This window comes from Echinops telfairi, unplaced genomic scaffold (assembly GCF_000313985.2).
Source record: "Echinops telfairi isolate 266 unplaced genomic scaffold, ASM31398v2 ScPeMD7_70;HRSCAF=299, whole genome shotgun sequence".
Lineage (NCBI taxonomy): Eukaryota > Metazoa > Chordata > Mammalia > Afrosoricida > Tenrecidae > Echinops > Echinops telfairi.
Window position 1 is genome coordinate 2074592 of NW_022103968.1, and position 12322 is coordinate 2086913.

General features: G+C 56.4%; 1 protein-coding gene across 12 annotated transcripts in view; it reads left to right on the forward strand.

The window, feature by feature from the left end:
* Nucleotides 1-12322, forward strand: part of CUNH10orf143 (chromosome unknown C10orf143 homolog) — a 19784-nt gene continuing 7462 nt past the window's right edge. Inside the window, exons 1-6 of one of the 12 annotated variants that reach the window (XR_006680162.1) lie at nucleotides 1-102; nucleotides 5373-5537; nucleotides 5629-5691; nucleotides 6419-6667; nucleotides 8097-8900; nucleotides 10601-10881. Coding sequence is in view for 6 of the 12 variants with exons in the window: in XM_045291496.1 (XP_045147431.1) it covers nucleotides 7452-8282; nucleotides 8799-8879 (912 nt within the window). In the remaining 6 variants the exon portion in view is untranslated. Of the gene's footprint in view, nucleotides 103-5372; nucleotides 5538-5628; nucleotides 5692-6418; nucleotides 6705-6785; nucleotides 8944-10600; nucleotides 10882-12322 lie in introns of those variants that run through there. The other 11 variants (XM_045291498.1, XM_045291499.1, XM_045291501.1 and 8 more) reach the window with 11 other exon arrangements.

Here is a 12322-nt window from a genome sequence, read left to right on the forward strand (position 1 = left end):
TTGGAAGGAGCAGCCCGCCCGACTTGAGGCCGCATGGAGTTCCTGGCGCCGTGCCGCTGGCGACGTCGGAAGCCGGAGGAGCTGCAGGATCCGGGGGACGCGGTGAGCCCCCGGGGCCTGGGCTTCACGAGGGAGCAGGGGTTCGTCCGTGGATCGGCTCCGCTGGGCCCGCCTGCTGGCGCAGACCAACTAAGTGGTCGGGCGCGGGGCCGGACGGGGAGGTCGCGGGGGGCGTGGTGCCCGGGGGCGGGGCCGGACATTACCTGGCCGCACGCCTGCGCAGAGCCTCGCTGGCGGGACCTGTCAGGCTCGCGCTGCGGTCGCCGAACCCCGGTTCCGAGAACGTGTATCTGAGCCCTCTCGAGTGGCCGACGTGGGGTCCTGTGTGCGCCGCCTGGCCGCTCGGGGCTCCGTGCACCGGTCGCTCTGCAGCCTGCGGCCAGCCGGCCCGAGTGCCCCGGCCCAGCGAGCGGCCTTGGCCTTCCGGGCCTGGGAACGGGGCGCCCGGGACCACAGCCGCCTTCTGAGAGCCTCCGCACCGTTTGCGAACTGGCCGGTTCTCCCCAAATCCCGCCCCTGGCGCCCCTGTAGGACTGCCCACATGGTTTTGTAGATGCCGTCGGCCCCCGATGAGCTGCGGGTCGTTCACCCACCCGCCTTTCCGTTAGCAGCCGAAGCTCGTCTGGCAGAAAGGCACGGCAAAACATCCAGTCGATTCGTGGGCACACTGTAGCGCAGGGTAGACGTGCCCACAGGGTTTCCCTGGCTGCAGATGTCAGTCACTGCTTTGTCCCCGGGACTGGCCGTTTGGTTAGCAGCCCGGCGCTTCAGCCACTGCGCCACCAGGGCTCCGCAGTTTTCCCCGGACCTCGTTTTATCTCCAGTTCGTGCAGAGAGGTTTGCCTTCTTTCCACCAGCTCCCCGAGCCACAGGCTCCCTAAGCCCACCCTCAGCCTACCAGAGAGCCCCCGGGGCCCAGTGGTTAGCGCCTGGAGTAAGGGGGGTGGGCGTTGTTCAGGTCAGTCCAGGGGGGCCTCAGAAGAAAGGCCTGGCGAGTCTGCTCCGGAAAATCAGCCTCTGAGTTTCTGAGACTTAACTCTTCACAGGAGTAGAAAGCGGCCCGCCTCTTCGGAGCGGCTGGTGGATTTAAACTGTCGACCTTGCAGTTAGCAGCCCACTGAGAAACCCCTACACCACCAGGGCTCTTTGACCGCTGCTGTAGGTGACAGAATAATACACTGGGGCCAGTTTAGGGTGTTTGGGCCTTGGTCCCTGGTCGTCATGAGGATTTCATGCGGTAGGGTTTAAAGCACTCTTTCTGTGGTATATGCTGCCATTTTATTCTTCTAGTTTATCAGTTGTCTCTTCACTTTGTGTAGGTGTTTAATTCTCCTGCCCTGGAGAATCTATTACCCAGTTTTTTAAATAATCATTGGGGGTTCATATAACTCTTATCATAATCCATACAGACATCAGTTGTATAAAGCATATTTGTACATTCGTTACCCTCATCATTCTCAAAACATTTGCTCTTCATGTAAGCCCCTGGCATCAGCTCCTCATTTTCCCCCCTAATAATTTATTATTAGATAATAATAAAAATTATTATCTAATTTTTATGTAGTCAAGTAGATCCAGTTTCCTTGATTGCTTCTGGATTTTGAGTCTTGTTTGCAAAGTCTTTCCCAAACATCCAGGACAAAGGAGTGATTTGCCCAAGGCATTTGCTGGGATGCACTTTCCTTTCTGCATGTTCACCCTAATCCACTTGGGGTTTACTTCTGTCCACAGGGTGCTTTTTATCTTCTTCCAAGTGCTTCACCGTTGTGCCAGCACCATTTATTTAACACCTATCTTTATGTAGCCCCATGATTGGAGAAGCCACTGTCATCCTATTATTAGGACCCTATGTATGAGGGGTTTCTAAAAGGTTCACGGAAAAAGGGGAATTAAAAGATAATGGGAGGGGAAGTGAGACAGCAGCGGTGTAAAATAGGAACGTTAGAGTAATTTATAATTTATCCAGGGGTCATGGGGGGGGAGCTTTAAAATCAATAAAAAGCAAATGTTTAGAAAATAATGATGCAATGTGTACAAATGTGCTTGATACAATTGATGTATGGATTATTATAAGAGCTGTAAGAGTCCCCAATAAAATGATCTTTTAATTTAAAAAAATAAAACGTAATGGGAGAGGGAGGGCGAGTGAGGGTGGGGAGATGGAGCAACGGGCTGGAAGGCTGACAGGCCTTGACTCAGGTGAAGGGCAGGATGGAGGCTCACAGTGGGGGAAGAGAGATCAGGAAGGAATAGAAAAGAGGGGGGGGGCGCCGATGAGTGATTTGTACTGTTGAATGCAGAGTTGATCTGACAAAACCCCACCCCACTTAATTCACAATTAAAAATTTGTGTATGGAAAGGAGAGGAGCTCATGGGGATTTCCCAGGAGCTTTCTGAAGACCCTCCATTTGTCTGTTCTGGCTTCAGTCTCCCACGGGGGTGCCCTGCGATTGGCACAAGTTGGCCTCACGCATGATGCACTCGGTCCCGTGGAGTCAGAATGGAATCCGTGGCAGTGGCTTTGGTTGGTATCACATCATTTCTAGTGGCTTCTGTGTGTTTTAGGAGGAAACAAACAAATGACGCTTCCTACTCTCGTGAAGCGTTCCATGTGCAGTTCGGCTGCGTTCTGCAGGGTCACCGTGAGGCAGTGTCACTCGATGGCAGTGGGTTTGAGCTTTATGTGTATCGTCCCCCCCCCCCATGTTTTCCTTGCTATTCTTGATTGAAGTTTTATTTGGGGGTGAAATTTCATATCACCTTGCTGACACTTTCTATGGCTGTGCAACAGGGCTCTAAGGAGAGAACCCAGCCCCTGGACCTTGGCGCCTTAGACCAGCGGCTCTCAACCTGTGGGTCGCAACCCCTTTGGGGGTGAAACGACCCTTTCACAGGGGTCACCCGATTCATAACAGTAGTAAAATTACAGTTAAAAAGTAGCAACAAAAATAATTTTATGGTTGGGGGTCACCACAACATGAGGAGCTCTATTAAAGGGTCCCTGCCTTAGGAAGGTTGAGAACCACTGCCCTAGGCTCTCATGTGACCTCTAGGCCACTAGCCGGGTTATCTGTGGTAACAAGCTGTGGGATGCAGATGACACAACCTTGTTTACTGAAAGAGAGGAGGGCTTGAAACACTGCAGCCCTCAGTGTGGGTGCAGCTCAATGCAAAGAAAACCAGACGCTCCCCAAATGCAGCAGCGTGACCCACGGAGAAAAGATCGACCTGAAGGGTTTCAGTTTCCTTGCGTCCACTAGCAGTGCCCAACCAGCAGCAGGGAGGCGATCCAACGACGTGCTGCACTGGGCGAGCCTGCTGCCCAGACCTCTTTAAAGTGTTGGAGCAAAGCTGTCACTCCGAGGGCTGAGATGCACCTGCCCCACAGCCCTGGTTGTGAATCCCTCCGGTGCACAGGAACGCCGGAGCAAGAATGAGGACGGCTGACGAGCAATCGATGCCTTTGTGTTAGGGCGTCATCGAATGGCCTGAGGATGGGGGGCGAACTGACCCGCCTGGGGCGAGGCCAGCGAGACCTCATATCACGCGCTCCAGACGTGTCTTCAGGAGGACCAGCCCCTAGAGAAGGACCCTGTGCCTGGTAGAGGGTCAGCAATCTTATTTCTCATGTCTGAGGTCGTCTTGTCTTTCTCTCCATCATCTTCCCCAGCCTCTGCTTGCTCTGTCCCCTGCCACGATCCCACCCTGGGATTTGCGGACTTGCAGCATTCTCTGCCTCCCACCTATGCCACGGGCGGGGCTGTCTGTAAGATGGACTCCTGTCCTCTGCGAAAGAACCGCAGGGACACAGGGAGCTGGGCGAGCCCACAGTTTCCTCGGGCACCTGGAAGGAAGACAGACATTACTGACTTGGTTCAGAGTTCAGTTTTAATCTGCAGGCAGCTTGTAAGGCACTAATGCATCCAAAGTCCATGAGGGGAAGTCTCCCACCCTCGCCCGAGGAACGTCGCTGTACTGCTAAGACTGATGTGCTTAGGGTGTGCCATGAGGAGGGACCAGTCCTGAAGAAGCACCTTGTGCTTGCTGAGGTAGAGGGTCCAGGACAAAGAGGAAGCCCCTCGGGGAGATGGGCTGACCCACGGGCTGCAGCAGTGGCCTCAGACGTGACCATGGTGAGTCTGGCCCCAGGCCGCCATCAGTGTTGCACTCCACGTGCAGGACAGATTCCCCGGCGCCTTCTGATCCCAGCACACAAAGCCATCGGCTTTATGTAAACCCGTTAAGTGAAGGAAAGTCCATTTAGAATATATGAAGTAAACCAGAACCACGCTCGCTGCCGTCGCGTGGACTCAGACCCATGGGGACCCTGTGGCGGGTGGGTTGGAACCACCCCTGTGGGTGTCACGGCAGGAGCAGAAGGCCTCCTTTCTCCCTTGGAGAGGCTGGCTGGCGGTTTAGAACTGCCGGCCGTGAGGTTGGCAGCCTGGGGAACAAAAAAGTTAGCCGTGTGGTCCCTTCAACAGTGCCTGCAACGTAAACAGTTCACGGAAGTCATGACAGTTTGGGGAACACTGGGGTGACGGGAAGTGATTTCGGCTCCAAAGGCGGTCGTCGTGGGCCCCCAGGGTGCTGGGAGGGACTGCTGATGCGGGGTGCTCTCGCCGGTTGCAGGGGTCTTCCGTCTCTGAAACGGGCCCTGAGAACACTGGCCGCCCTGAGACACCCCCGCCTGGGCACGTGGGAGAGTCCTCTCTCCCTTTCCTATCAGAGGGTTGCTTTCGCAGTCCGCCTTCCTTGGTTCGAGTGGAAGCAGCAAAAAGGGCTGCCCCTCCCACAGGTTAGCCGCCTGGCCCGAGTACGCAGCTTCTGAGATAAATGCCACTCATTCGTTCCTCCTCGTCACCAGACAGGGAATTATTCACGTGTGAATTATTCATGCCGCGTGGAGAGCAGGCGTAGCTTGATCTCAGCAAACTCTGTAAATGGAAGTGTGCAGCCAGTCTCTGGAGCAGAATGTGTGGGTTGTGTACACTTTCAATATCAATGAACCAGCCGCGAGAGTTTCAGCCAAAGTTGCTTAAAATGACAATTTTAAATCTATAAGTAAATATCAGACAGCGCCAGAAATAATGAGGTTAAATGTGATGGATCATGGCTCTTCCTGAAACCGTGGTGCTGGTGCTGACAGGCGTCTGCCCCCCGCCCCCACCCCCACCCCATCCCCGGACTGTAAGATTTCCAGCCCTACAGGTCTCCGTATGTGCAGCCAACGTTTCTGGACGGTGCTGGAATAAGCCAGTGGAGAAGTGAGTGTCATGAGGCCGACTAACGCGAGCTTCCTTGTGTTTCAGAAACGGGCGTGCCGGCGAGCAGAGGCTCCTGTGCCCAGGTGGGACTGCGGCCCGCCACGCGGGAGAACCAGGGAGCCCCAGGATCCAGGCCAGGTGGCCCCTCCACCCAGCAGCCCCCTGCCTGCCCGAGAGCCTGAGAATGGCCAGGCGAGAGCGGCCCCGTGGGTACGTCCTCGCTCACCACCCCGCGGCGATTTCTCCCGGCTGAGGGAAGGCCTGTGGGTCTGACATGCTGTGGCTCTGCTTTGTCACGCAGAGCCCCCGGAGCCGAGGACCGAGCCCGGCCCAGCCCTGCCCACGCTGCATTGCCGGGGAGTCTGTAAGTGCATCAGCCTTCCTTCGGGACGTTCCAGACAGACTGGTCCTAAATATCAGATCCCTAAGGCAAAGTCCATGGAAGCTGCACTGACGTTTCTGAGCAGCGAGGGCGAGGGCCGTGAGCAAGCACAGCCCCTGATTCAGGCCGTGCACGCGCAGTGTCTCAGCTAGACCAGCATGGAAGCTGCACTGACGTTTCTGAGCAGCGAGGGCGAGGGCCGTGAGTAAGCACGGCCCCTGATTCAGGCCGTGCACGTCCAGTGTCTCAGCTAGACCAGCATGGAAGCTGTCGGTGTACATGCACTGCGTTCCGCAAGGCGGGGCCAGGTGACGGGCAGAGGCCACCCTCAGGGTGGGAGGGAACAAGGACTTCACTAAGTAAGGCACCTGGGGGGCATGCTGCTTTCTCCCCCTGTGAGCCCCTCCCCCGCTGCTCCCTCCTTCCCGTCAACCGCAGGGAGTGCCACACCATCTTCCCAGGGAAGTGGACTGGGAACCTGCCTGAGCGATTGTCCCCTGGGCCAGGCAGGGATCAGGAGCACACTAGTGTTATCACTCCCTCCTCAGCAACGCTCCCCGCAGTCCCAGACCGGTTGACGTGTCTTTGCCTCCACCATTCTTGGAGGTTGGTGGCTTTGTATCAAACTCAGAATCTTAATACTGCAGTTATATGGAATTGCACTTGAATGTCATGTAGAAACTGGACATTTTCCTCTCCCTTTTTCTAGGTGAGTATTTCTGAGAGTGTTTTGTTCTGGTTCGGATGGGCAGCAGACACGGCGATGGATTAGGCAGGTGCCCGTCTGGCTGGCCCAGACGTCTGGCGTCCAGTGGTGGGGCTGGCTTCCGTTTCCACCCAGGCCCAAACTGATGACGCAGGCGACCCACCAGCTATCTGAAGTCCTCAGGCAGGTGTGACGACAGAGCTCAGCGTGGAGCCCCTCCGTGCTGGTGCTGCTTGTACCCGGGTGGCAGCGGTGAGAGGTGTGGCAGCATGGGGGGGCAGTGAGAGGAAAAGAGGATGGTGACAGGGGTGGGGTGGGGCGTGGAACAGCCTGGAGCAGTTGTGGTGGTGAGTTGGTTTCAGGCTGGGCAGGGAAGGCTGGGTGGCACAGGCAGGTGCAGGGTGAACAGAATTGGGCAGTTGTCAAACCCACCCTGGAATGCAAGTCAGTAACATTTAGTCTGAACGCCAGCACCCCACGATGATGGCCTTCTCTGTAAGATGCCCTCCTGGTCCCCCGCCCCTCTCTCCCCACCCCTTCCCTGCACACACGCGCATGTGCACACATGCACACACCTGTCTGCAGCAAACCCGTGGAAGGTCAGACTGAGTCTGGCACAGAGCTCCCATCTGGCGCGTTTGGCGCCTGTGGCTGATCGGCTCGTTTGGGCTGATCTCTGTTTGATGGGGAGATCCCAGATTGATATGTAAACGTAGCACCTTTGTGCCTCAGCTTCTTTTCATCTAAATTTCAGAAACTGACTTTCAGAACCAGTTTCCCTTTATTTGTCGTTATCCTTGATAAGATTCCACTCGGCTGGGGCGTTTTAATATTGACACCCACTCTTTCTGCTAGTCCTGTGCAAACACGGCACGGCTTGCCTCTGCTGTTTGATTGGACTCCCCCGCACAGATTCCCCTACGTAATGCGCACCGTTTCTCCTAAGCCGCCCAAGTCATAAGGCGCTCACTATTTTTGTATGCTAAAACACCAAGAGGGTCGGAGTTAAATAAAAAGCAAATAGTATTTTTAGAAAATGCAGGATCCCAGGGAGAAGAGATTTAGCGGTGAATTGCCGACAGGCAGTCCTTCCGAATTCCCGAAGACTTCATTACACAGGAGGAGCATCCACCGTGTAGGCCCCCTCCGCCCTCAGAGGGGCCAGGGCCTCGCCCGAGTGCCTGGGGGGCCTTCCCATGCCCCTCCTCTGCCTCCCTGCCCTCTGCCTCTCACGGGATTGACTTGGGCAAGTGGTGCATTCTCCTCCCACAGCTCCTGCGCATTCCTGCTGACTCCCAGGGCCGTCCTCACCAGGCACCCCTTCCCTCTGTGTCCATCCTCTCCCCCTCCTGTCCCGGGCGAGTGCTGCCCCGCGGTCTCCCCGGGGGAGACTGCTCTCCCCGTGCTGGCCATTGGGCCAAGCGCTGGCTTCAAGCGCGAAGCCAGGGCGACTCGGAGCTGTGGCCTGGCCGTCTCCTTCAGACCAGTGAGGCTGCTCTGTCCGCAGAACTTCCCTGTTGTCCCGCACCACCCCACACGCCCCACTGTAGGACGGCCTGCCTGTCAGGGCAGTCCCCCTTGTGGCCAGACCCCGGCCATTTCCTACACACATTTGTTTCCGTTGTTCTGTGCTCTCATAAGCTGGCCCCAGGAGCCCTCCGTTCACAGCTCTGCCGTTCAGGTTCCATGGTCGCTGCCACGTTCCTTGTGGGCTCCGTGTGGCGTCCTCCCAGCCTCTGCTGCTCACTGTCTTGCCGGAACTGCTGTGCCTTCCACTGCACACATGGCTGGAGACCCAGCTGGGCCCTGCCGGGGAGTGGGCTTCCTCTGGCACTGTGGTCGAGTGGTAGCCAGCTGTGGCACGAAGGTGTGTTCCCCGGGTGTGGGAAACAGGTTATTCCCCGGGGTGTTCCACGGACGCACACCCCCCATATTATGTGCCAAACCTAAGGTGCTGCTTGCTGTCTCATGGCCAGTGAGCATACACTTGGAGGCCGTCTGTTTGAAGGTTGTCTCCCTGAGGGTTCTCGGCCATCTAGAGCAATCAGACCCTAGTCTCCCTTCTGATAAGGATAGCGGACTGTTCCCCTGAAGGAGAGCCCAAAGACAGGTTACGCTGCCATCTTGTCACTTGCATGCCCCTAGTGCCTCCCCTTCCTAGTGCGTGTACACCCCTGACGCGTCCCCCTCCGGTCGAACGTGTGCCTAGTGTACAGCCCCTTCCTGCTACACGTGGTTACCTGTAATTGGAGGGCTTGCACGCCCCCTGAGTGTACACAAGCCCTGAACGGAAATCTGTCTTCTCTGGGCTGAGATCACGTGGTCTCGGAGGTGAGCATTTGCGTGCTTCATCTGATCTGACGTCTCTCATTTTACCCTTCAGTTACACAACCGCCCGCGGACCCATTCGTTTGGGGGGCTGATACCGCACACCTGGGTGCAGATGGCCCCACGGTCACAGTGAATTCGGCACCAGGATTTCGGGGTAGGCTGACCCTCGGCCCGCCTGCTAGAGTACAGCGTGTGAGGTGTGTGGTGAGAGCACCCTGGAAGTCTGACTGTGGCGAGATTGCCCAGCGCGGAGCACAGACGTGGACTGAGCACCCGCTGCTGGGACATGCTCCCAGCCTGATTCTTGTGGGGAGGAAATCCCAGTCAGATTTCAGTGGGTCAGCGTGGCGGTCAGCATGATAGTGGCCCTGTGCTCTCAGGGTTGTCCTCCTACATCTCTACACACCCCACACCCCTGCTTTGCATGGTTGTCAGCTCTGTTTCTGGGTAACAGCCAGCGTGAGACCTTACAAGGGCCCAGAGCTGGAGCACTAGGAGAGCAGAGAGAATAGGGGTGTGGGGGGTGTCACCTCCCCTTTGCTGAGGGTGCGTCTTGGCCCCTCCCTCAAGGTCCCAGCTCCTGTGAGCAGTCCCACCGTGGCCTCCCCTCTGCCCCCCACCCTGGAGGTGCGCAGGCCGGCCCCCTCTCCCGCCTGTGTCATTAACGCCTGTCTTCAGTTCTCCACTTGAAAGACCTAGCCTGGTCTCTGGTTACTGACCTCGGCTGGGCGGTGGATGAAGGAACATCATGGGGTGGGGGGGGGCATGGCTGCCACACGTGGCCCTCTGGGTCAGTTCCCCACCGCCAGGGCCCAGGCATTTCCTCCAGCACCCCAGCTGCAGGCCTGCAGGGAACCAAAGCATTGCCATCAGGTCCATGCCCGCGTGACGGGGACGAGGGGACCCGCCCACAGGCTTTCCTAGGCCGACATTACGGAAACAGTGCTCCACACCTCTCCTGCTGTGGCGCCGGCCACAGTCCCCTCACTCCCCATGCCTGGGGTTGTTGCCTCCAGGGCCCACGTTGGTAGTGAGTTGCCCCTTGCATACCAGTTGCGAGGCACAACGTTGGTGTGTATTGTGGGCTCCCCTCCCCAGACCCTGTGGACAGGCCTCGCTTCATATGCTTCCTTCTGCACGGTGCAGCCAAGGGTCTTTCACAGGCTGGAGGACTGGCCATCGAGGCCCTGTGCGCCATTCCCCCACAGCCTGTGTGTCCCCATGCCACTTGGTCACTCGCAGTATTTCAGATGTGCACCCTGCTGGTGCACACATCCCAGGCTTTGGTACAGTGTCGGTACCCACTCCGTGCCCACAGGGCTCCCTTGGTGAGGCCGCAGGCACTGCAATGCCGTCTGGAACCCAACCTCCAGGGTCACCAAGTTCTCGGTAGAGTTGTCACTCTTGTTTTTGTTTGTCTGCATGCTGAGGTGGTCTGACCCACCATTGCTTGGGGGTAGGGTCAGGAGGTGAGCAGTGGGGAAGCAGGGAGGGTGGTGGGGGCAGAACAAGTTGGCCAGACCAGCTGCCAATTCAGGGACAGCCTGCAGGAGGAGTGAGAGCCTTAATGGGCAGCATGTTCTTTAAGCTGCATCTCACTTCCAAGTGGGTGGCCTTTAAAGCCGTGTGCGGGGACCGTCTGTCAACAGGCCGTGGGGCCCAGACTGATGGGCAGCGGTCTGCAGAGATGCGCAGGCAGTGTCTGCCATCTCATCTCAAACACACGGTGTTTGCATGGATGTGTGTGCCAGAAGGCGGGGTTACGGAGTGAGCCTGGTGCCTCAGCCTGGCGCTGGTGGGCCAGGGGGCTCTGGGGAGTAGGCAGAACAACAAAAAGCAAACTTCCTCCCACAGGGTGAAACCGTTAGGCTGCGAGGAGGTGGCGAGATGGATTTCACAGAAGTACGCACTCTAAAGAAAAGTGCAGTGGAGACGTCCTGCAAACGTGTGACAACAAGCGAATGGAGTCGCGTCCCTGACTGGCCCAAACAGATGTCCAGACCCTAACCAGACTCATTTCAGCGAGTCCACGCTGGCCCCTGGCAGCCCGACAGGACAGGAGGTCTGCCCCGTGGGTTTCCAAGACTATGCATAGTTATAGGAGTAGAAAGCCTCATCTTTCTTCCACAGAGCGGTTGGTGCTTTAGAACTGTTGACCTTGTGGTTGTCAGCCTGCTGTGTGACCCACTACACCATCAGGGGTCCTAGATGAAAAGGTAAAAAGATTGTTGAGCCAGACACCAAGTGCAGGGGAAGCACAACCAGAGCAATCGGTGCAATCTGTTGTGGCCGGAGAACGGGCCCAGGGGTTGGAGGGTCGAACCAGAGCGTCCACAGAGAGAAGAGAAGTGGCCTTGACCCCATGAGATTTAGACTGAAAAACCGAAAACTGAATCATTGCACAAGTAGAACTCTTCCTCTTTCTCTCGGGGAGCGGCTGGTACTTTCGAACTGCTGACCTTGTGGTTGGCAGCCCAACTCGAGCCCACTGTGTCACCAGGGCTCCTCCCAGGGTCTGAACGATCTTATTCAAAGAGGGTGGAAAAGTAGACCCCCAGGAGATGCACAGGTGTGGCCCTCACGTTCCTGTCTGTACGTTACAGGACCCAAAAGCCGACTCATTGCCGTCAAGATTCTGACAGCCTGGATAGTGGCAAATGCAGAATGACCGTGTGGGCAAGCTTCCACCAACCCGAGCATGCAGGACCCAGAGCTCGAAGAACCTCCCACTAGCGCTAAGGTCACAGCCTAAACATGTGAAACACACGTGAACCCCATGAGCAGGTGGACGTGAGTGACCAGTAGAGTGTGAACTAAGGATCTGAAGCCAGGGGAAGACGTGAAGGGCATTGTCAAGTTTGTTCAACATCATGAAACTCACCCCCGAGGAAGCAGAACCCAGAGAGGCACCGACTCCACTGCCATCTGGTGCGACTTCCCCAGATCGAGGCTCTGGAAGCGGAGTGCCTCATCTTTCCCCCGCAGGTCGGCTGGGGTTTAAACTGAAAGCTTTGCAGATCGCAGCCCAGAGGACATTGAAAACATGGGAAGGTTAAAAAAAAGAAACCTCCTCTCAGAGTGGCTCACATGGTCATGAAGGCTAACATAGATCCCAGCCAGACACCGTGGGAGACAGACTCGGCGAATCAGAAGACGACTGGAGAAATCATTCGAAACAGCAGGAGAGAACGACGGGGAGTGTGTAACCAGTGTCGGGCGGGGAGAGAAGGAATTGAGGGAGGGGCAGAGGAACACCTGAGCAAGTAATGGCTGAGAGGCTTCCTGAGTTGTTCAAAGGCAAGTTGAAGGTACACCTCTTTCAAGTGAGGGAAATCACCAGCTGTCAAGATCCATTACAAAGCGAGGCCAGTTTAAACTTTTACTGCCCCAGGGATAGACAAAACCCATGAAATATCACCCAAATCACTAAAGTTCGTGTGTGTGTGTGTGTGTGTGTGTGTGTGTGTGTGTGTAATTTAGTTAGTGCAGCTCATTCAGAATATATACTGTGTAACATGCTATCATGCAAAAATCCGTTTTTAGAGCTGGAGGAAAAGTTGCATATACAAAATAAAA